We start from the raw sequence: 24,607 nt of genomic DNA on the forward strand, positions 1-24,607 counted from the left end.
TCTGATTATAATAAATAATGAGAACCTGGGGCACAGACGGTACTCAAAACTGACACACCCAGAGTGGTAACTATAGAAACTGTCAAATCATCACCCAATCCAGAAAAGATGAACGATTAATATGCTTATAATGGATGCAAGATGAATACTTGAGCTGCAGCACCCTGGACCCGAGATGCAACACCTGGAAAGCGTTCTGAGTAGGAATGAATACTCCACCACCTGCATAACAAGTGTGGAGTAACGCTCAGCGAAGCGACACTTCAGAAGAAAGAATATCAGGTATGGCTTTTCTTCCATACATCCCCAGTGTGACAGAGAGAATATAAGTAAACATTAATTACAAGCGGATCAAGAGGCTCAAAGTGTGTCTCATATTGCAGAAGCTCAGAAGCTGCAATGTCAGGAATACGCCACATAACCTGTAAATGTGGAAAAGTCTATTTGAAGGTGACTGGACGATCCATCAGAGAACATACTAAGGTATTGCACACTGGGGCAGGTGGAGAAACGACGAGGAGGAGGAGGAGGTTAGTGTTTAACATCACATCAGCAAGGTCATTAGGGATGGAGCACAAGTTCATATTAGGGAAGGATGGCGAAGGAAATCGGCTGTGCTGTTTCAAAGGAACCATCCCAGCATTTCCCTGAAGCGATTCAGGGAAATGATAGAAAACATAACTTGCGATGGCAGGACGCAGGTTTGAATGTTCAGAAACGAACCATTGTAGAGCATGCACTGTGTGAGACTGACCACATAATAAAATTCATCAATGTGGACATTCTCACTGCAGAGAGGAACTATCATGATCTCTTGCCCAGGGAAACCATATTAACCTACAAACATAACGATACCTTCAACAAGAAAGAGGAAAGCCTCAAACAAATCGCATCCTGGATTCCTTTGCTACAGTGAACAACCATTGCAAGTAGCAAGGAGACAACCCAACCAGTAATGACAGGGATGAGCACTCAGACATTGACATGACAGATAAATGTAATCTCCAGCTGTGGGGTCGACCCCACTCCGCCTCCAGCTATGGAAGGTGAAGATTGGTCAATGCCATCTAATTGTGCTAGAGAAATATAAAGAAAAAAAAAAATCGTCAAAGATGGCCAAAGCACCCGCGAGAGAAATCAACAGGCAATATGTCAACAGAAAGTCTGTTTTTATTCACAACGTATGGTTGTGAAATAATAATAAATCCATTACAAGCTAAGAGTGCAACAGGTATAATAAAATACTGTGATCAATACGTAAGAGAGCCATTGAGTTTCTTGATAAACTAACTTTTTAAGAACGAATGCTTAAAAGAGAATAAAGTAATTACATTACATAATGGGAATACAAAATGGTTACATTGAATTACAAACCCATAATCATTATTTCTGTTTTGTCAAAAACAATGGCAAATTATAAAAGGCACATTACTGAACACTTTCAAGAAGGTGCCTGAGTCTCGCTCAGGCACTGCCCACTGCCAGTGCCCATGTGAGATTTGGGTGCTATCTCGAAAGTGTTAAGTATGTAGACAGGCACAGTACTGTTCAATAAAATTTCTGGTGTGCAGCCGCATAAATTCAGCTTCTTCTTCTTCTAATATTTCGGCTGAACACCGTCCAGCCATCTTCAGAGTGAACCAAGCTGACTAACGCTCCTGCACTTGCTCCCTCCTTTTAAACCCGAGGACTGAACATCAACGTATATGGCCAAAGATCCGTAAGGCGCTAGAGACGTTGATACGCAGCAAAGAGGTGTAACACATGGATGGAAATTAAGTCTATGGCTGCGCAGTCGATCCACATGGTGATAATGATGTGTCACGGAGAGGTACACCATTGCGACGTCTTTGTGATTTCACTACAGAAATTGCCGGATTCCATGATTTGTCCAAGCTGAAGCCACTATCTCTATTAATTTAATTTGTCGCCAACAGAATTTCAGTTGCTTCTTACACTACTGAGTCCCACTACTGGGTACAGTTTGGTGTATGATAATGTCAAAATTTTAGTCTCGACTTGTGTATCTTTGGCTGCAAACACAGTGGTTCGGTCCTCAGGTTTAAAAGAAGGGTGCAAGTGCTGGAGCGTTAGTCACCTCGGCTCACTCTGAAGATGAGTTGAGGGTATTCAGACGTAATATTAGAAGAAGAAGCTGAATTTATGCTGCTGCACGCCCGAAATTTTATGGAACAATCTTTGCACCGTGAAATCATGAAGACACACAGGAACAGTACTGTACTTGAGGCACTACATGGTTTCAGGAAACAGATCAACTACAAAAGGAGCTGCAAACTTTGTAAGATTCATTTAAAAGATGTTAGATGAAAAAAAGAAAGTTTGTGATTTGTTTCTTGGCCTTGTTATGGCTTGTGATTGTGTATGTCACTATATTAATTCCGAAACACCGTTATAGTGTGACAGAAAAGACTGCTGACCTTATAAAATGTTTCGTGCAGTAAAAAGAACAGTGCACTGAGATAAAATGTAAATTGGATGGCAATGTTGTCAATACCTGCTCTTGGTTCCTTGAAGTAAAGTTCAGGGTACCTCAGGCTTCAGTAATCGGAGTATTACTTACCAATCAGTACATAATGGCCTAAATGCTGTAGAAGGAGACTAAGCCATCATATATGTTGATGAATCTTCTCTTATTGCTAACTGTGAGACTGTTGATGAACTTCCAAAACAACTCTCTCTGAGTACTAAAAATGCAAACACATACTTCAACAGAAACTGTATGTTTATAAATGTGAGTAAAACAATGTGCAAATGGATACACATCAGTAGAATAGCCCATACTCAGAGCATTAGGCATAGGCATTGAAACTTATATCTACAGGAGAAAAACACTTACAAATTCCTGGATGTGAGGTGGACAGTTGTATAACTTGAGAAAATCATGTGCATAGGATCTGTTCACAAATAAGCTATAAAATTTTTCTTACCAGCAAAACGTCTATTGCTAAAAATGGAGGCACTTTATTAAATATGTACTGTGGTCACATATAACCAAAGTTAGTCTGTGCTATTTCTGCAAATGTAGATATATAAAGGTTGTTAAAGATTCAAAACCAAGCCATTATATTTATAGCAAAAATTCTCCTAGAAATTCTTGCAGAAATAATTTTAAAAATCTCAAGATTTCCCAGCAATGTAAGTATATGAAGTTTCAGTTCAGTCATTTCAAACATATACATACATAACTGGAACAATAAAAATTGGAAAAGGTTGTTACATAAAAAGTAAGCAACTAAAAGTTATATGTAAAAACCGAGCAGCTGCAGGCAGTATGTTTTCCAATAACCTTCCACATAGTGCAAACAATATTAAAGTGTTGTCAGCTTTCAACATTAATACAAAGCAGTATCAGACTATGGTTTACCTGCACATCTCTATACAATATCTAAATTTAAATTCATGATGGTAGACAATATTTGCATAGTGTAGGTCATAATAACATTTGCTGCTGCTATTGTCTGCTTCGTTTTTCGTATAAACTGGTACATATGCTATTATAATGTATTGCTACAAATTTTAACAGTTGTACCAATATATTTTACTTTAATACATTTAGACAATTTAATGCAATGCTTGTACTGTGGTATAGTACTATAAAGGCTTCACTTTCTAAGCTTCTACAGATTGTTATATAAATATACATATTTCTGTTTTAACATCAACTATGTACCATATGGTCATTGGTAAAGCGACTCTGTCCCCTAAGCTAGGTGCAGTTCCAAGATGTTAATTCTCCAAAACAGCAGTTTACTAAAAAAAAATATCCTAACATATAACTTTCCACATTTTCAGTCAACTTTCATAAAATAAAAAAGAACAAAAACTAAAATACTTAAAAATGGCAACGAATTCTAGAAAATTACGAGTTATGTTCAACACATCTAACCCAGTTTTCGAAAACAAATGATTTTTGCTTTATCACAAATAATGTTCTCTTACAGTCTATTCGAAATTGAGGACATGTAGTTGCAACATTTCCTAATTAATTATCATTAAAATTAGCCAATTAGACCACTGCACACACAAATTCAAACAGCCTGCTGGAGACAGTGTCACCAAATATGTTCTTTGTTTGGTTTCTTAAAACTGAACTAGAGAGCGATAGAATAATCTGACATGGGATGGCAATAAGCATAGAACCCAGATGAACGCTCAGGGGTCTTATCTGTGCTATGAGAACAACTGAAAATAATTACATCCTATGGGTAACTTGAATTTGTGCACGCAATGGCCTGATTGGCTAACTTCAATGATAATTTACTTGGAAATGGCACAATGTATCGAACTTATTTCTCGTCTGTCATTTCTCAGGACAATCTACTCTGCAACACTCTTAAAAGCTTTTCCACTGTTTCTGACCACTCTGTATAGGTAATTCATCTGCGGGTTTTCATCATTGAGATTGCGAGTATCAAAATATGATATGTATACTGACATATGTTTTGATTGCATTAACTTACAAAGGAAGTCTTATGTTACGCTATTCAGCGGATCAAACTTCAATAGCTTCTGTTGGACTCTGTTGGTTTCAGTAAAATATTGAACAACTAAAGGAAACATTTTCTCGGACTTGTGGTTCTATGCATCGGCGCCTACCCCGTAAAATGACACTTCTTCCAAATGTTTTATGCACTTGGACACAGAGTGCGGTGCGAGAATATTTTTAACAATCACTGTAGCTTTCGTCCTGACTGTAGACTGTTTTGCGGCGACTTTGGTGTCGGGATACACTGCGCCATTCAGTTTTATGGTACAGTTAAGAGAACTGAACGACTGATGATGCTAAACAACTTTACAAGCTGTTGTTAGTTTTGCAGCAACAACAAGCAATTCTTCATGGGTATATTCTTTAGTCATGAATCTAGAAATGAAACTACCACGTGGCTAATTGCATGATTCTTGGTAGAAATGTGATGCCTCGCATCTGCCTTAACTCCATGAGTTACTGAGATGAAACAGCTACAGACCTCACAAACACTTTCCAATCCGTATGTCCTTTCTTGACAAAAGACCACTCTTTTGTGTAATTATCCGAAAAGTAAAGCTTTGTCTTTCCATCCTTAGGTTATTCATAACCTATGATAAGATAAGTTTATTAGACGGTAAAGAGTCGACAAGAACATTTTAGTTGGTTGGTTGGTTGATATGGGGGAGGGGACCAAACAGCGAGCTCATCGTAACAGATTAGTCATCTAAGTACACTTCGCTATACACTTCACACCCTATAAACCTGCAGCAGACACTTCAAACACTACTAACATGTGTAAGTATGCTGTTTAGGTTTTTATATTGGTAACGCCACGTAGCGCTCGGTATGAAAATCACTGGCTGTGCTGTGTGCAGTCTGCAGCTGGTTTGCATTGTTGTTGGCTATTGTAGTGTTGGGCAGTTGGCTGTTAACAGCGCGTAGCGTTGTGCAGTTGGAGGTGAGCCGCCAGCAGTGGTGGATGTGGGGAGAGAGCGGACGATCTGGACATGTGTCCATCAGAAAGAGTAAATTTGTAATATTCGATATCATGGACTGATATATATATATATATATATATATATATATATATATATATATATATATATAAAATCACATTTGAACACTATTAAGGTAAATACATTGTTTGTTCTCTATCAAAATCTTTCATTTGCTAACTATGCCTATCAGTAGTTAGTGCCTTCAGTAGTTTGAATCTTTTATATAGCTGGCAGTAGTGGCGCTCGCTATATTGCAGTAGTTCGAGTAACGAAGATTTTTGTGAGGTAAGTGATTTGTGAAACGTATAGGTTAATGTTAGTCAGGGCCATTCTTTTGTAGGGATTTTTGAAAGTCAGATTGTGTTGCACTAAAAATATTGTGTGTCAGTTTAGTGTTGATCAGAATAAGTAAAGAGAGTAATGTCTGAGTACGTTCAGTTTTGCTCAGCTGTTTGAAAATCAAATAATGTAAGAGGTTTATCAGCACAGTAATTCATTAATTTTTCTAAGGGGACATTACACTTGAACCCGTTGTTCGTATTACGATTAGAAAGAATAGTCTTATCGACCGCTATTGAAATGGGAACTATCAGATTCCTCTGTGTGGTGCTGCTTAAATAGTTCCCTTCCCGTACTACTGAAGAAGTTTCGTATTTTCTCGAATGATGGCGCTAGATATAGAAAATGCAACACGCAACACCATCCGTGAAACGACCTTGTCAACATAAGCTTGTTGACATAAATAAAGCTAATTGAGACTGCATTTACCCATTGCGCTAACAGATGGAGTTTTTTCAGTATTTGAGCCAAACTCGTAGCAGTATTTTGCAAAATCGGGAGAAAATTGGTTTTAGGCGCATGTCGGGACAAGAAGGTCCATAACAGTGATGGTCCTGATATATTGGGATGGATGGCAACTCTACTCTAACTGTCCACGAGGAAAAGGGCTTTTAACTGTCAGACAGGCAGACAGACTGACAGATGAACAACAAACTGATCGTATAAGGGTTCTGTTTTTTACCAAATGAGGTGCAGAACTCTGCAAGTGGATTCTATTATTTCAACAAGCGGCTACATCTCAAAGGTCAAGGACAGAACCAAGATCCAAGGGATGGCCTGACCAGTTTACTTACTTAACGTGAGAACAACTTCGAAGCAACTTTGACATCAATCTCAAAGGAGCCCTGGAAGGAGTAAAAAAGGAAGAATGGCAAAAAGCAATGAAGAAAACATTCTCAACTCTAATTCATAATGACACATTTGAAGAGATAGAGTTACCAATGCTACACAAAGCTCTGAAAACTAAGTGAGTGTTACAGAAAAAGCCTGGGACTTACAGCACACCAGAAACACATGTGAAACGTCCGGTTGTAAAAGGGTACTCACAAGTTCAAGATATTAATTATCAAGATACGTTCACAGTGATGATCAAGCTTGAGTCCATTAGATTCTTCTTATGTATGGCAGCTTGAGAAGTATCTGGACATCGACCTTGTTGATATAATCACTACTTATCTCTATGGATACCTAAATGGAGAAATTATATCATCACCAGAAAATTTTTCAGTTCCTGGAAAAGTATAGAGGCTGAAGAAATGTGTTTATGGACATCAACAGGCTGATCGGTAAGGAAATAAAAAAGTCGATAAGTTGATAAGAAAACTCAAAGTGACCACATAAAATGCTGACCCAAGTATCTATTTTCGTAGAGATGGCACCAAATTATTCATATAGCTTTACATCTTGATAGTGTGCTGTTATTTTCAAAAGATATAAGTTTTGAATCACACCAAAATTTCTTTGAAGAGATTTTTTGAGATAAAAGATGTAGGACCACTGTGCCAATCCAAGGTGCAGAAATTACACGAAATCTCAACGAAAATTAACCTATGTATACGAGCCATGATAACAACTGGTGAATGTGTACGATAGTTTTAGTTTCAAGTGCAACAATTTACGACTTCTTGATATTTTTACTACCTATTCTATATGTTCATAGTACTATACGTTTTTTGTGTTCATCTGGAATAAATTTCTGTGTTAATTTCTAGCAATGCTGGAATTTTATCAGTATTCGTTTTTCTCACAGCATTTTCCTCCAGTACTAAAAGTGTTATCCATTATTCTGCCACTTTCTCTCCACTCTGTTGAGAAATGTATTGGCTCCATAAGACTGTAAAAACTGAGGAAGCTGAATAAAATCTTTTTCTGAAATAAACATGTGGCGGTTTTCTTTATTAATTTGTCTACAACCATTTAAACATTAATATGAGATGCACCAAAACTATTCTAAAAATATGCTTGCACATGTGAGTAAAGAAAAATATAGTTGCAGAAAAGAGAACAAAGCACACTATAAAAGCATGTGGAAGTAAAAGTCCATCATGACCTCTTCAAAGAAACCATCATGACGTTGCCTCAGCTATTAGGGAGAAACATGGAAGAATGGTTAAACAATAATGTAAAGTATGCTCATCATAACCACATCTTAGAGTCAGGCATTGTTTCATCAAAATCGTTGCCAGCACTGATGTGAATCACATTTGTTATTGGAATAATTACTCGAACTTGTTTTGGGATTTGAGGCAGTGGCATCAACTGACATCAAAGAACTTTTCAGGAGGCAACAGGAAGTTGTCTACGTCTATCCCAGAAATCTGCAAATCTGACATATGCTTCACAGTCAGTTTCCTTAGTAGATGTCATCACTGTCTGAAAAAAAAGCCATTAGTTGCCAGTAAAAATTGTATTTATATATTCAAGGGAACTATAGAGAAATAATACACATCAGTGATACAGACTGGGTAAATAAAATTTATGGCAGTTTGGGGAAAAACCAAGGCATTATCAGAAAACTGTCAATATTTTTATATATTCTAGTAAGTACCATTAAACTGATATCGATACACAGTGTGAAATTCATATATAAACAGGCATGCCCTTATTTCACAAGGCCATAGTTTCTTACTCATGTTTCACATCTAGCATTACTTATTGGCTTTGTGACATTATCAGTTAATGTTTCTTTAGAAGGCAGATGTTAAATATTAATAACACCTGACTCTATGTGCATTCTTATAAAATGACTGGCACACTTTGCCTTGAAAATGCAGAATAAGTTCCCTATGTGGAATAAAAAATAGTTGGTGAAAACGAAAAATATAAACTAAAGTATAAAACACGATAATATCCTTAAAATGCAGCAAAATAATTTAAGATAATAGTTAACAAGGTACATTAAGTTGTGCTGCATAAGCACTATTTATAATTTTAGAATAGACAATGCAAGATAAAATTAATAATGGTTGTTGTTCTAATCCTAGTTGTAATGAGGACATGGGACAGAAGTGGAAAACGAAATGGATGATCATTCCTGTTTTTAGTATTTTACACCACCAAAAGAAAAAACTAGCTATTGTCAAATGCAGTTTTCTTACCATCCATTCCCTTCCACAATATTACTGGATTTGTATTCGATTGCAATCAGTGAGTTCTACTATGGCTACACATATGATTAGTGAATTAGTAATTGATACTCCCAACTACCCCTGTGTCCAGATCATTTTGGTCAGTTGTGTGGAATGGTAAGGGCACACATCGGTACACTCCATTGGCTATCGACTCATCTCTTCTTCAACTTGAAACTAGGACCAAAACAAAAACCCAGAAATGCAAATTTATGAAAAAAACGTAACACGACATAGACCTTGTGAGACACTTTGTACACATTGTTCACTCGAATTCCATCACTGACAAATCACATACCTACTGTTCATACTTTACCTTCAGTTAGAACATTAATTACTTTACCATGGTTATGATGGCTCGCCTTATTTTCACTTGAATGAGTTTGGCCTCTTTACTGTGAGCACCTCCTATGGCCAACTCTGTTGGAAAACTCATCATTATTGCACACATTTTCTGTTTCTCATAGAATATCAACCACTCGTGGTCTGACTCATGGATCTTTGGCAAGAAGAATCATTATTCCATAAATAATTACAGACTTTAATATTGAGCGCTCCTCAGTATGAACTCTTAAGTTCTATTTAGCCTCTTACTTGCAATACCACCTCACCTTCACATTAGTTTTCCTTGGGCTTGCAATAACACAATTGCCATGTCACTTTACCCAGCAGCCTTCAACACAAAAAAATCTCGTCAACCAGGCTCACATCATTGTGCGTGGACACAATAAACAAAACTCTCAATATCATCATCGTCATCCTTCGACATTTTTACTTCCTTAAGATCCTGAAACATTCTGAAAAATATCGTGCTACACAAAAGGCATTTATTTTCTTCAGCCATCGTCCAGAAAAAAGCATTCTAATCAGACTGCTACATATATTTCTCATAGAAACCACAACATGCATCACTCAGTTGCGTAGAGATAGTAGCACACGGCGAAACCCACATGACACAAGTAAGAAAAATCACACCAACAAGAACACCTGTAAAAACATCACTCAAATAGACACTAGAGAAAATACCTATGGAAATTCAAAAAATAAGTTCGTAAGTCACATAAAATCAAAGGTCTCGCCACATGTTCCTGGCACACGTTTACTCTACATAGAGCTTTGTGTTCGATACGTGATGTATCCCTTTTGATTGGTTTCATCGTAGGGTTTCCAGTTCTGCCACATTTTGTACCTTTGGTACAAATACTTTTATTTCTTCAGCAGCCAGTGAGCTTTCATTCTTGTCTTTAACAATAAAAACAATTCACTGCCCACAAACCATTTATTTACACTAGATCCTAACTCTGTAGATTCATTCACAATCAGTAAATTCATTTACCTGCAAAAAAAAAAAATCTTCAAGGCTCCAGTGTCATTCTCTAACTCCGTTTTTTTACAATTCCTTTCGTCAACAAAATGGTTGGTTCCGAATGCAAGATGTTATCTTAGTGACCGGAATGACACATAAACTTGTGCCCCATGTCGAACCGATTTCACCTCCTAATATACCATTCGTTCCAGGAATATGGTACCATTTTGTTGTTCGAAGTCTTTATCTGCGCTAGCAATCGCTTCTCGCCTTTTCTTCCAACTCACCACACCGGACTGACGAAGTTCATGCAGTGCAGATCGGAGCAGAAATGCCGCAAATTACTTCCTTGAGTTACAGCAGCACTCCCACTTCTTCAGTGCCATATTACCTCCTTGTTGGAAATCTCGTAGCTCATCCTCCTCTGTTTTTTTTTTACGCTTACTCGTTACTGCCTTGCTATCTGTGTCTTGGGAGCTGTGAGGGACCATGTCGCGTCACACTCGCGATTCTTCGCTATTGCCTACTGCTGCAGGCAACATGCAGTCGGAATCGTTCCGGTCATGTCGTAAGGACCTCAAGTTTCTCGGATACCTAACGGAGATCGCGCTCCCGTTTTCGAAGTGCGGTTTCCTGTTGCGAGACTCGCTCAGTAGCGTTTTCTAAAACTTTTCCTTGTTCTTCACAAACTTCCGCCATTACTATTTTTATTATGGTGCTATACACGGTGACTCCTTCAGAATGCTGATTAGCGTTGTTTTGTAGGGCACTGAAGCTGGAATCTGTGTGTCTATTCATTTCACTCCGATTTTTGCACATCACCTCTATTTTATCAGTTACTTCCGTTTTCCACATGGTTATCGCTTCTACTTCGGCCCTAACCTCGCTGATTTCTTCTCGTGTTGAGTACATGGTAATTTGGTTCTCCTCCACTATGTCATTAATAAGCTTTTTTCTCATCAGACGTGTTTTGAATCCCTCGCTTATTTGATCGAACCTTTCATCCAGATCCCGCATTTCTGTCTTCCTTTTCTCACTTTGTTTTCTGCCTTGTTCTTCAAGCAGTGCTTTATGAGCATTGAAAACAAGGGTTACATCATTGACCTCGGTTCAGGAGTTGCTGCAATTGTCCATGGTGCCTCAAGCAGTGTAGTCTGGTCCGGTTTCCTAACTACATTTATGCATTCTGCATTTGGAGATAAACGTATTTCGCAATCGACTACATCACTTGCGAGTCATTTATATAAGTTTGTGCTTCGCCCCGTGGTAAATCTGCCTCCCTTGAAGTTGCTATGAACACGTCTGGTTTAATGCTTTTCCTCCTTTCACGTGTGCAACGTTTGCCCTGACTGTCTCAATGCAGGATCGCCCTCTGCTTGTAAAGCTGTGTTACAAGAATGACGACTGTGCACACGTCGCTCTGCAGAAGTTCTGGACACTGAATGGTTTGAAAAAAGGCTTGGTCCAATGAATGCGATAGGTTTGGAGAAAGAGATTTGGAAATTCGAAACGATGGGTTCTTTTGGTGTGCAACATCATAGAGGGAGGAAACGAATTGATTCGACGTCAGTGGAAGCAGTGACCACAGCAATGTAGGAGGAGACAAGTGGAGGTGTGCAAACGTGTAGTGAGTGGAGAATTGAACAAACACTGCACATACCCATGAGCATGGTGCATAAAATCCTATGAAACATTCTTCCTTCCTACCCTTTAAAAATTACCCATGTGCACGAGCTGCTTCCTGTTGACCTGCCAGCAAGAGAGACCTTTGCTTTAGAATTTCTTGCTCACATGGAAGTGGACAATGATTGACTGTGGAACATTCTGTGGACAGACAAAGCCCACTTCCATGAGACAGGATATGCCAGTACACAGAATTGTCGAATATGGGCACATAAAATCCGCCCACAAAACATTTCATCCTGAAAAGGTCACTGTTTGGTGTGGGTTTATGGCATCATAGGGCCATGTTTTTTCGAAGAGACAGGTGTGTCCGGTCCTGTTACCTGTTCTGCCACTGGTAAGCACTATGAGTGTCTTTTGCGCAACCAAGTCATTCCAGCTCTCTAACAGCGTGATTGTGTGGATGGGATCATTTTTATGCAGGATGGCGCACCTCCGCACATTGCAAATCCAGTTAAGCAACTGCTGAAGCGCCATTTCGGAAATGCTAGAATTATCAGCCGCCATTTCCCTACAGCCAGGCCGTCCCAACCACCTGATCTTAATCTGTGTGACTTCTGGTTGTGGTGCTATCTGAAAAATGTTGTGTTCAGTGTTACAATGGCAAACTTAGCTGCATTGAAGGCACACATTGCGCAACACATTCTGAACGTGACCCCCAAAACATTTCGATCAGTTGTGGAACATGCTGTTTCTCGAGAATGCAGGCTTTCTCGGCGAATCTTGATGATAAAATCTTCTCAGGTTTCTGTTTCTCGATTTCAACTAATTGCATAAAACGGTGGACAACATATTTCACATGTTTTGCGCCAGTCACATGGAAATTAATAATCTGATTTGATTTTGACTGATGCTTTTTATACGATTTTTAGCCTCAGGACAATTAAAAACCGGTGTGAGTGATGCCTTTTATGCGGTTTTTGGTCTCAAGACAATTAAAAACCGATTTCTCCCATCTGATGTGATATGACTTTGCTATGGTGGATGGGCTTACTTAGCTAACAGTATCAAACCTGTACATCCGTGCACACTGAGTACTGCAGTTTGTTTAATGTCAAGCGTACACGTTAGGGATTGTTGTATGATTCATTTGTCGACCACTATTAAATTATGATGCTTACAGCGCCATATGTTGTTACATTTTGTAACTATTTATTTTTCTTCTGCCATACTTTTCCCTCTTCTCCGATAATATTCCGTTGACCGGTGGTGTTATTTCTACAGCAGTTTGAAAGTTTAACTTTAATTAATAAACTTCCTGTACTTTCGATAGCAATTAAAGATCGAAGTTTTGAAGTGAAGTAAGAATATGCATTAAGCCAGGTTCACACATGCAACAAAAGTGTCGCCACTGCGAGTGGCATATTGGAGTTGCATTGCAGTTGCATTTGTGAGCTCCCAGGTTTTAGTGGTGCAACTTCAGAGACACAACTTTTGTCATCCCAGAAAAAGTTAAGCTTGGTTGAACTTTGATGCGCCACTTTCCTAACAGCACTGGTCCCTGGTGGCAGTATTTCTAGACTGGAGTATTCTGTCGCAGTTATCGTGGTGTAATTGCTGTTGCACACCATTTTCGATTTCAGTGTTTTTTTATTTCTAAAAAAAGTGAAAACAATGGTCAGCAGGTACGCATCTGCAGCTTTTAGAACTTCACGATTGGCAGCCTATGTCTGATTTTCAGCAGCTGTGTGTGTGTGTGTGTGTGTGTGTGTGTGCAAATAAATTACATAACCCATAGTCTTAAAAGATGAATAAAGAAACTTAATATATTTAACCATAAAAGCGTGTCGTATAAACTTCGTAATTTGTGAGACCAAGCATTGTATAAATTTTGCATTATACGCAGGAAATAATTCCAGAGTGTGATGTGGTAGTTGTTATACAAAAAATTAGTTATTCGAAATGCCTGTATCAATGGATATAATAAGGATCTAAAGTCTTGGAAGACTGGCGTGTCTGCCGATGACACCTGCCAGCTGTTGCCACTGCAGACAGCATTTTCATCCCTGAATATTATTTTGTTATAAATGTGTTTGTTTCCCCTGATTTATCCCTGAGCGAAATCTATTTTCGGATCTAACATTTAGGTTTAGTCTTCCTCGTATTTAACAGTCATCCTAGCTCTAAGGGCATAACCTGCACTATAACATTCATACTCGCTCATTTGATTTCAGTTGACGTCACCCCCAGAATTTGTTGCGTCCCATGTGGACGGTAGCTTACGATGCCACCACATCAAGTCACAAGCTGTGTCGCCACGTTAGATGCGCGTGTGAACAAAGCTTTATGAAGTTTGCTTTTTCCATTAATAAACTTTATCGTTGTTGGTTCCATAATTTCGATACTATACTCCGGATTTTTGTATCCCGTGTGGCAATCTACACGTTGAATTTCATCGTTCAGTAGTAAGCTAAGCGAACTGACGTGATGGACAGTGTGAATACACCCTGACGTGGCGCTTCCGTGGCTGATAGCCAGTGTGAATTTTTCTACTTTTTTCCTCTAGTGAAAAACACAGCTAGGGGCCCTCAACCATTTATATCTTTGTTACCGACTGCATGTACATAATCTTTAGCGCATAGTGATGGTATGTCAGCACGCCACTCAGCTTTGGTTATGTTTACGGAGGACGGAAACTGTGTGTTGCGTAGAATAAACCGCGGAGTCTAACGTCCAGACATGGTATGATTAAAAGGACACATCATCATTTAGTAGTGTTATGTACAAGATTCGATAATCGCGCCAAAAAAACTGAATTTGTGGCTTGTCAAATGAATGTTCTTCCCGTGCTTGAAACTAGGAAAGTATTGTTAAATCATCTTGCAGCGAAAGTATGGCCTTTATGTCATTCTAAATCATTAGGTAGAGAAATTGCATCTCGTATAGCTTTCAGCTTAACAGATAACGAAATTTTGCACCTTCTCGAAAATGAAAGACAGCTTGAAGAAGCCGTTGGAAGGTCACTGACATCCGTGTAAGTAAAATAACAGAGTTCATTGTACAAGATACATTCTCCACAGAGGTTCAGTGTGTTCAAAAATTTTCTAATATGTCATCTCTCTATGTTCAGCTGTCCAGAAGACAAGAAACACGTACTCGGAGAAAAACTGTTTGCTGCTGTTGCAAGTGTAGAAACAGAACTATGTGCACAAGTCACAGGGATGCTTCTAGAGCTAGATTTCAAAACCGTAGAGTTTCTCCTTAATGAGCCAGATGCCTTGACAGCAGCTGTAAAAAAAGCAAGGAATGAATATTTGCTGTACACTCAGGTGCTCTAGCTATGAATAGAATTCAGTATGTTTTAGGTTATTAATTCTACAGTTCCTTGGATACACCTTTTAGTTTTTCAAAAATCAATTTATTTAGTACACTGCTTGCATTAGAAAGTAAAATTACAGAGAAACAAAATTGACTAATTAGTATTTACTTGCAGGAAGCAAAATTCCGTTACTTCAGATAGACACCATTGGGAATGTGATTTTATTTTTTGGAACTATTAGTTCCTGCCTCACTGAGGAAAGATGAATAGGTTGTGGACAGGAAAAATGGGCAGATCACTCAGCTTCCAGGATGAGAGGATCCCACAACCTGTTGTGTTAGACATTCTCACCTCCCCCTTAAGCTTTGTTTCCATTCCACCTCACGGTGGGTTAGTATCCCTCACCCTACATTCCTAGTGACATAGTGTTGCTTTCTAACTTTCGTGTCTTTCATCCCTGCAGAATGAACTAGGATTAGTGTTCTCCTTTTTAATTGTGTCTATTGATAGGGCTGGAATTTTGCCTCCTGAAAGTAATTCCTGGCTAGCCATTTTATGGTTTTTGAAATTTGAGGCTTCTAAACTGAATTTTGTTTTTGATGCAGTTAAAGTAAGCAGTGTATTATGTACAATTTACGGGAAGGAAGAGTGAATGTTTTCGATCAACAAATGTCATTGGCCTGAGCTGTTGATGGTGTCTTGTTGGTGCTACCTCCTTGATATTCACGTAGTCTCAATCAATCCTTGAGTCTCTCTGCTTACCAGAACTTACTATTAACAATATATTTATCAGTAATGTTCTAGTTAGACTCTATTAGTAATACACACATCACAAAAAGTTTTGCACCACCTCAGTTCCGAGAGTTCCGGAACCTGTACTGAAAATTGGAATAGAGGCCAACATAAACATCATTTCCGCCCTTTTTATTGCTCGTGAAAACCACACACTGCATGTTGTACCACCATTCAGCGAGACCTTCAGAGGTGGTGGTACGTCTAATACCCAGTAGCACATCCTCTTGCATTGATGCATGCCTGTATTCGTCATGGCATACTATCAACAAGTTCACAAGGCACTGTTGGTCCATATTGTCCCACTCCTCAATGGCAGTTCGGCGTAGATCCCTCAGTGGATTGGTGAGTCATGTCGCCCATAAATAGCCCTTTTCAATCTATCCCAGGCATGTTCAGTAGGGTTCATGTCTGGAGAACATGGTGGCCACTCTAGGCAAGCGATCTCATTATCCTGAAGGAAGTTCTTCACAAGATGTGCACTATCGGGTTGCGAATTGTCATCCATGAAGACGAATGCCTCATCAATATGCTGCCGATATGGTTCCAGTATTCGTTGGAGGATGGCATTCAAGTATCATACAGCCATTACGGCGCCTTCCATGGCCACCATTGGCGTATGTCGGCCCCACCTAATGCCACCTCAAAACAGCAGGGAACCTCCACCTTGCTGCACTCGTGGACAGTGTGTTTAAGGCATCCAGTCTGGCGGGGTTGCCTTCAAACAATTCTCCGACGATTGTCTGGTTGAAGGCATATGTGACACTCATCTGTGATAAGAATGTGATGCCAATCCCGCGAGTCTGTACCGCGCAGCATGGTGTCGTGGCTGCTAAGATGGACCTCATCATGGACGTCGGGAGTGAAGTTGCGCATCAAGCTGCCTATTGCGCACAGTTTGAGTTGTAACACGACATCCTCTGGCTGCACGAAGAGCATTATTCAACATGGTGGCATTGCTGTCAGGGTTCCTCCGAGCTATAATCCATAGGTAGCGGTCATACACTGCAGTAGTAGCCCTTGGGAAGCATGAGCGAGGCATGTCATTGACAGTTCCTGTCACTCTGTATTTCCTTCGTGTCCGAACAACATTGCTTTGGTTCAGTCTTAGATGCCTGGACAGTTCCCTTCTTCAGAGCCCTTCCTGGCACAAAGTAACAATGCTGTATTTGACCGTCTAGGCATGGTTGAACTACAGATGACAAAAGCCGTGTACCTCTTTCCTGGTGGAATGACTGGAACTGATCGGCTGTTGGACCCCCTTCCATCTAATATGTGCTGCGCATGCATGGTTGTTTACATCTTTGGGCGGGTTTAGTGACATCTCTGAACAGTCAAAGGGACTGTGTCTGTGATACAATATCCACAGTCAATGTCTATCTTCAGGAGTTCTGGGAACCAGGGTGATGCAAAACTTTTTTTATATGTGTATTTTAAAAGTACAGTAATACATTCCATTCTGTGATTTTGTTGTGACTGGGAGAGTGTAAATCACAAACTGGTTAGCTAGCTATAATGTGAGCTGTTAACAGAAGACATTGGTGGTGCAGTATGATTTGGATATGGAGCTGTTTGTATTTCAAAAGATAGTTAAGAAAGTAAAGTGACTGTGACAAGCAACATCAGACTAAGCTAATGCAGTGATAGAAACAACTTTACAGAGGAAATTGCTTGGAGGCCATGATGTTGTTAAAGGCATGAAAATGCAAAAAACACGATGAAACAATTACATATGCAGGAAAAGTGTGGTGTCTCTTGCCCAGTAGTGAAACATTTGAAAAAAAAAAAAAAAAAAAAAAAAATATGTATTTTGTAGGACACTCTGAACAGTTTGAATAGCTGTCACTATCCATCTACCCCTAACACCATGTCACTTTCTTGCAACCAACATACTCTGAAGTTTGTGTCTACCTGTCTGCTTTGACCAGTGAAATAACTGTGTTGTCTTGTGTCATCTTGGTGGTGCGGTGAATCTGAAATGGATTGTGTTTGCAGAGAGCGTGTCGGAGTCTGTAGTGGTGATCTCTTGTGTGGGATGTTTATGTTTCTAAATGCTTTTGTGAGTGCCATTTGTGGTTCATTGGACTTTGCAAGTGTATTAATGGTCTCTTCGGATATTTTGATTGTGGTGGTAAACTGACCTGTAATGCAGCCAGAGGCCTATGTTAGGTTGGACACTGACAGTTTGTTTGTGAGTACATAGTTAATGAATGTGAAAGTGGAAAATCTGGTTATAGCAACAAATTGACCTGTAGCAAGGCTTAAAGTTTATGTCCACACTATAGTGGAAGATTTTTGTATTGGTTTATTAATCGATTATTTGGGTCAATGGAAGTGTCTGATTCCACCCGTCTGCTTTGACTCGTGATGTAAGGGTGTTGTTCTCACACACACACACACACACACACACACACACACACACACACACACACACACACACAGAGAGAGAGAGAGAGAGAGAGAGAGAGAGAGAGAGAGAGAGAGAGAGATGGCCGGCCGAAATTTGTTTGTTGGTGGTAAGTAATTGTTTTTTTTTTTTTGGGGTGTATTTTTCTCGAGTTGTGATGTTTTGTGTATTTATTGTGTACTGAATGTGTTTTAATTTACGTAGGGATGTTTGAGTTTTTAATTTTTGAGGTGTTGTAGTTTTGTTTTTGTTTTTCGTAGTTGTAGGTGTTGGTTTTTTCGTACCAGTAGTTATAGTTGACCTATATAGGTCAAGGGAAATGACCGATTCCAATTTTCGTATTTTTATATGGAGGTATAGGTGTTTTGGTACCATCAGTAGTGGTCAAGGGAAATGTCTGATTCTAATTTCCTTAGCTTTTTGCTGTAGGCATTGGTGTTTTGGTATTGTCAGCTGCCGTTGACCTCTATAGGTCAAGGGAATTGTCAGACTACTGTAAATTTATTTATTTATTATTTTTTTTAAATTTTATTTATTTATTTTTTAATCGTGGTGTGTCTGTTTTCACTGGGGTAAAATGAAATTTCTGAGACCAGATTTGTTTTTCCAGATTTCTTATTATTGTTGTTTTGTTGACAGTGTTTGCTTTATTTTTTGCATTACTATTTGCTTGTGTATGTCTTCATTGTTAGGACTGCCATACATACTCATTTTTCAGGTGTCCCTGCACTATTTCTCTGATGGGTTCATAGTTTGATTAATTCGCTCTTGCCACACTCCACTGTTATCAGTAATTCCCCAACACCAACTCTTCTTGCTACAAGCTTTCATCATTTAACACTTGTTTCAATACAGCTGTATAAATATCTGCCTCTCAGTTCATTACTCATAGAGGATAATCATTTTAAAAATGAAACACACTGATCCACCAATGATTTTTGCTAATTGCTCTTGCCTTCATCTTCTGAGACCTTTCTTTCAATAGTAACTGCTGTGATTTTTCAAGATTTAAATGATGAAAAGCTTTTACTAAACAAATGTACATAATTTAGAAGTGAAGGAGACCACTTACACCAGTACCACTACATTGTGCCAGCTGTACACACATTGCATGGATTGCTTTTTGGTGGGTGAACTACGATGGGGTTGGGGCACTGGAAGATGAGTTAGCTCAAAGGAGGCAGCAGATTTGCAGCCCTGGTATTATTATTATTTTGTTTTATTTATTTATTTTTTTTACTCTAGCTTGACAAAGGATGTATTCCAAAAGCTAGCTAGTTTCTTTTTCTTTTGCGTGTTCCTGTTGATGACTCGAATTCTGGTATTCAGTGAGTAGTCTCCTCTACTCCTAAATTAATTACATTCTACCAGAACTCTCCTAACATTTTATTACACTTGTGTATTCATGTCAGAAACATATTCATGGTTTATGAAGTGGAACTGTCAGCTACTTCAAACACTTTTACTTTCATTACTCTGAGTATACCTTTGTTGCATAATTAGTTAACAATTTGTTATTTTTATTACCTCCTTTTCTCGGTGATTATTAACTTCATTTTAATCTCAATTTCTGCATCATCAAAATAAGTGCTACATATAATCAGCACACATGCGACAGCATGCTTACCAATATGTTCCAAAATGCCACACATAAAAACAGGATTTTCTGGTGTTCATACCTCAGGATCTGTTGGTGATAGAAAGGTAGGGGTCAAGTGTTTTGGATTTGGGCTAGGGACCATTCACATACTCAACACAAGGATTGTCTTAGTGTCACTAACCTAGAGTACAAGGTCAAAGTATGAATATTACACACTTCCTCCTTCTTAGGTATTGAAGCAAATTGGTTGGTTCATTTTGCATTTGATGTGATAATGGTGGGCTTGATGGGACTTATCAAGGTAGCATTAGTTCATGGATGTTTCCTCAGAAAATCCCCCCCCCCCCCAAAAAAAAAAACCGGTTTGTTTACTACATTTTCACCATCATCAGTGGACCAAAACCCAGTTGAGGATTCGAAACTGGCTAGGCACAGCCAGTGGTTGAAATGTTTATGGTATACTCCCAAGGTCCCAATCTTTAACACCCTTGAAAATTTTCTTGCTATCTTTATTCCTTTCCCACATACAGGGGTTCAAAGTTACGCAGCTCATACACATAAAATATACCTATAGAAATTAAATAGATTATTGATGACGGGTATACCCACTATAAACATATTCTAAGTTTGAATATAATAAATTTTCTTGAGACCAAGAAGCTTTCATCCGTGAATTAGCATTGTTTTAGAGAGCATTGCTCATGTGAAACTCAGCTTGCTCATTTCTCAACTGACATACTGCAAACTATGGATGAAGGGCAACAAGCAACTTCCACATTTCTAGATTTCTGGAAAGCATTTGACACAGTGCCCTGTTACAGGCTCTTAAAGAAGGTACGATAGATAATATGGAACAGGTTCACAGATATGTGAGTGGACTGAAGACTTCTTAAGTTACAGAACCTAGTACGTTGTCCTCGACGGTGAGTGTTCGTCAGAGATAAGGGTATCACCAGGAGTGCCCCAGGCAAGTGTGATAGGAATGCTATTATCTCGATATAAATAAATGATTTTCCTGACAGGGTGGTCGGCAATCTGCAGTTGTTTGCTGATGATGCTGTGACATATGGTAAGGTGTTGAAATTGACTGACTGTAGGAGGATACAAGATGACTTAAATAAAATTTCTAGTTGGCGTGATGAATGAGAGAAAAAAAAGTAAGTTAACGTGTAGAAGTAGAAAAAACAAACCCTTAATGTTCGGCTACAGCATTAGTAGTGTCCTGCTTGACACAGCAGGTGCGGAGTGTGACAGGAAAGGTGAGTGGTTGACTTTGGTTTATTGGGAGAACTCAAGGAAAGTGTGGTTCATCTATAAAGGAGACTGCATGTAGGATGCTAATGCGACCTATTCTTGAGTACTGCTCAAGTGTTTGTGATCTGTACCAGGTCAGATTAAAGGAAGACATTGAAGCCATTCAGAGGTGGGCTGCTAGATTTGTTACTGGTAGGTTTGAACAACACACAAGTGTTATGGAGATGCTTCAGGAAATCAAATGTGAGGGCATCATTCTTTTTTAGGAACACTGTTGAGAAAATTTAGAAAAATGGCTTTTGAAGCCAACTGCAGAACAATTCTGTTGCCTCCAGCACACATTGTGTTTCAGGACCACAAAGATATGATATGAGAAATTAGGACTCATATGGAGGCATGTAGATAGTAGTTGCTCCCTTGTTCTGTGTATGAGTGGAACAGGAAAGGAAATGACTAGTAGAGGTATGGGATACCCTCTGCCGTGCACCATAAGGTGGATTGCGAGGTATTGATGTAGATGTAGAAACTTGAGTTAATGTAATTGATGTGCATACAAGTGAATAAATGAATGATGCATTTTCGTACTTTCACGGGTAGTTCCGGAGAAATTTTCACAATTTTTCGACATTAGCTACAACCACATCCCATTCGTGTATTCCAAGATGGCTATGAACAGCAAATGGCTGTAATTTTTATGGTATATTCCTAAGATTCCAGTCTCAAACCATCTTGGAAATTTTGTAGATATGTTTATCCATTTGGGAGATGCAGAGTTTGAGTTACCCTACGTGTGCACGTACAATCTTGACAGTGACAACAAGTGAAAGAGGGATAATGACAGTGAGAAGAGACGGATGCAGTGGAAGGAATGAATGAGATAGTAACTGTAAGAGAGAACAAGAGGGAGGCAGTAACAGTGAGATGAAGCATTATTATTATTATTATTATTATTATTATTAGTAGTAGTAGTAGTAGTAGTAGTAGTAGTAAGACAGAATGAACATGACTGTGTGACAGTAACAGCTGGAGCACACAAAGAAATAATGAGTTGGGCCGAATGAATGAGGAACAATGAGCAACTGGGGGTGGTTGGGCAGGAGAGACTTACAGCGATGGACTAGTGGGTGTGAGCGAGTTATAGTTATGGCAGCTTGTGAGAGTGAGAGGTGAGTTACATGTTAAGAATAACTCGAATATGTTGGGCATGACAATATTTTTGCAAAAATTTTTAAAGGCGCTGAGGAAAGTAGAATGAGGCAGCTGGTACCCCACTTCTCAAAGCCTGTGAATAAAGAGTAACATTATCACCTTTTTTGTGCTGCGATAGCATTATTCTGCTGGTCATTACGTATGTATGTGTTATATGCATATGCAAATTATTTGTAATAGGTTTGATGCACTTGATAATTGTTGTTTTTGGGATGAGTAAAAATCATTTTATTATTTTTTGTTTCATTTTCAGAGCACAGGACCAGTTAATGATGATAATAAAAGTGATGAAATAGGAGAAGCCTTATATGATCTGGTAATCAAGGACTATCCAGATGAAGAGCTGGCAGCACGTTTAACAGGGATGATACTTGAGCTTGATGTTAAATATGTGAGACAACTTGTTAGAAATCCTGATGATTTAAGAGAGAAGCTCTTGGTGGCACATAAAGCTTTGGAAAATGCAGAAGAAAGTATAACTGCTTAGGGTGCACAATGGCATCACCAGAACATCAGGAACTCGCTCTTTTTGTTAAATCAATACATCATTCTCTCAGAAGGCAATGCAAAAAATTAGGTCATGAACAAGCATGGAAGTACCACTGTAACCAGAAGAATATTTTAAAAAAATATGCATCAGCTATGCATACACTAGCTACCAAATTTTGGGAGCAGTCAAATGACCCACTTGTGAATGGTTCCAGCAACAGGATCCAATGGGTTGTTAAGATGTGCATGAACTATTTTCTGAATGGTGGCAGGGTGGAAGAATTTATCAAAGAGGTTAAAAAACAAAGTTATTGTACAGAAAATACATCAAAATCATCATTAATATGCAAAAACTCCGTTTTCAATGTTTCACCTGAAAAAAGCATGGAGAAACTGAAGTTATTGGATGTAGGAAGCTGCTATAACCCATTTAGTCAGTTCTCAGTGTTTCAAGTTGTCCCTATTGATCTGGCACCAGCCACCCCTGATGTATGGCAATGTGACTTCTTGAATGCCAAGATTTCTGATTACAGTCACAAATCTCTAACAGTTCAACAAATCTTAACTCAAGGAGAAATACCAGCAAATTTTTTTGATGTTGTCGTTTTCTCGTTATTCTTAGAATACATACCTTGTCCACAGGAGAGATATAAATGTTCTCAGAAAGCATACACAGCACTTCGACCTGAAGGCCTGCTCTTTATTATTACGCCAGATTCAAGGCATGCAACAGCAAATGCACCTATAATGAAACATTGGAGAATTGTTTTGGGCAAAATGGGGTTTCATAGAATATATTATGAAAAACTGACCCATTTGCACTGTATGGCCTATAGAAAAAGCATTGATCACAATATTCCACTGAAGTGGGCTCAGAAAGTTGCAGTGAAACTGCCAGATTCTCTTCCTGTTGAAGATAATGTCTTGTACATTCCTCAAGACAATAACTCTTATGAATCTGAAGAAAGTGATAATTCTGATGAGACTCTTCCTCAGTTAGAGAGAAATGACCAGGACAATGCACTAATGGCAGAAATGTTTTCAGAATTGCCAAGTTATGAAACTTAGAATTCTGAAATTTTAATAGTGACTGTAGATGGAAGAATAAAGAATTAAGAGCTTGAATATTTTTGTCTCAGTAGTTTCACATTTGGAAGCAATATGGAAGGCTAGAATGTGTGCCTCCCATTTTGTTCTTTCTGAAATTGTTTTGTATAAATACAATAGTTTCTTTAATAGTATGAATGTCTAAGGCATATTGTTTCAGAGTTCATAAAAATAGTTTTTGAAGTGATAATTTTATTCTTTTAAAAACATGTTGTTGTTATATACAAAGACTTATTAAAATATGTTTGCCATAATGATGAGCTTTCCATATCATTTGACTGTAAGAAAGACTGCTATTGACGCTTCTTCCATACATCTACAAACTAAACAAGAGGTAATCAAGAAGTAATGGAAATATTTGTTTTCATAAAGAATCTTTATTTATTCATCAAAATCAACTTTGTCCCCTTCAAAGTAATCCCTTTCAGATAAAATACAGGAAGGAACTCATAATGCACTGTCCCATTGTAATCAAAGAAAACAGTGAGGAGAACCTTCACATGTCATTGATCTTGTCATTTTTCGGTCTCAGCTCTTCAGGCAGTTT

The 24,607-nt window shown here is 38.6% G+C and overlaps 1 protein-coding gene across 1 annotated transcript; it reads left to right on the forward strand.

Annotated features, from left to right (window-relative positions):
• The first annotated feature begins 14,558 nt into the window (after positions 1-14,558).
• LOC126177726 (S-adenosylmethionine sensor upstream of mTORC1) lies at positions 14,559-24,315 on the forward strand. The gene is made up of 3 exons (XM_049924477.1): positions 14,559-14,917; positions 15,014-15,212; positions 22,718-24,315. Exon 3 carries the CDS (start codon positions 22,960-22,962, stop codon positions 24,019-24,021), a length of 1,062 nt encoding a protein of 353 aa, XP_049780434.1. The 5' UTR covers positions 14,559-14,917; positions 15,014-15,212; positions 22,718-22,959; the 3' UTR covers positions 24,022-24,315.
• The last annotated feature ends 292 nt before the right edge of the window (positions 24,316-24,607 follow it).

Source organism: Schistocerca cancellata, chromosome 1 (genome assembly GCF_023864275.1).
Source record: "Schistocerca cancellata isolate TAMUIC-IGC-003103 chromosome 1, iqSchCanc2.1, whole genome shotgun sequence".
NCBI lineage: Eukaryota > Metazoa > Arthropoda > Insecta > Orthoptera > Acrididae > Schistocerca > Schistocerca cancellata.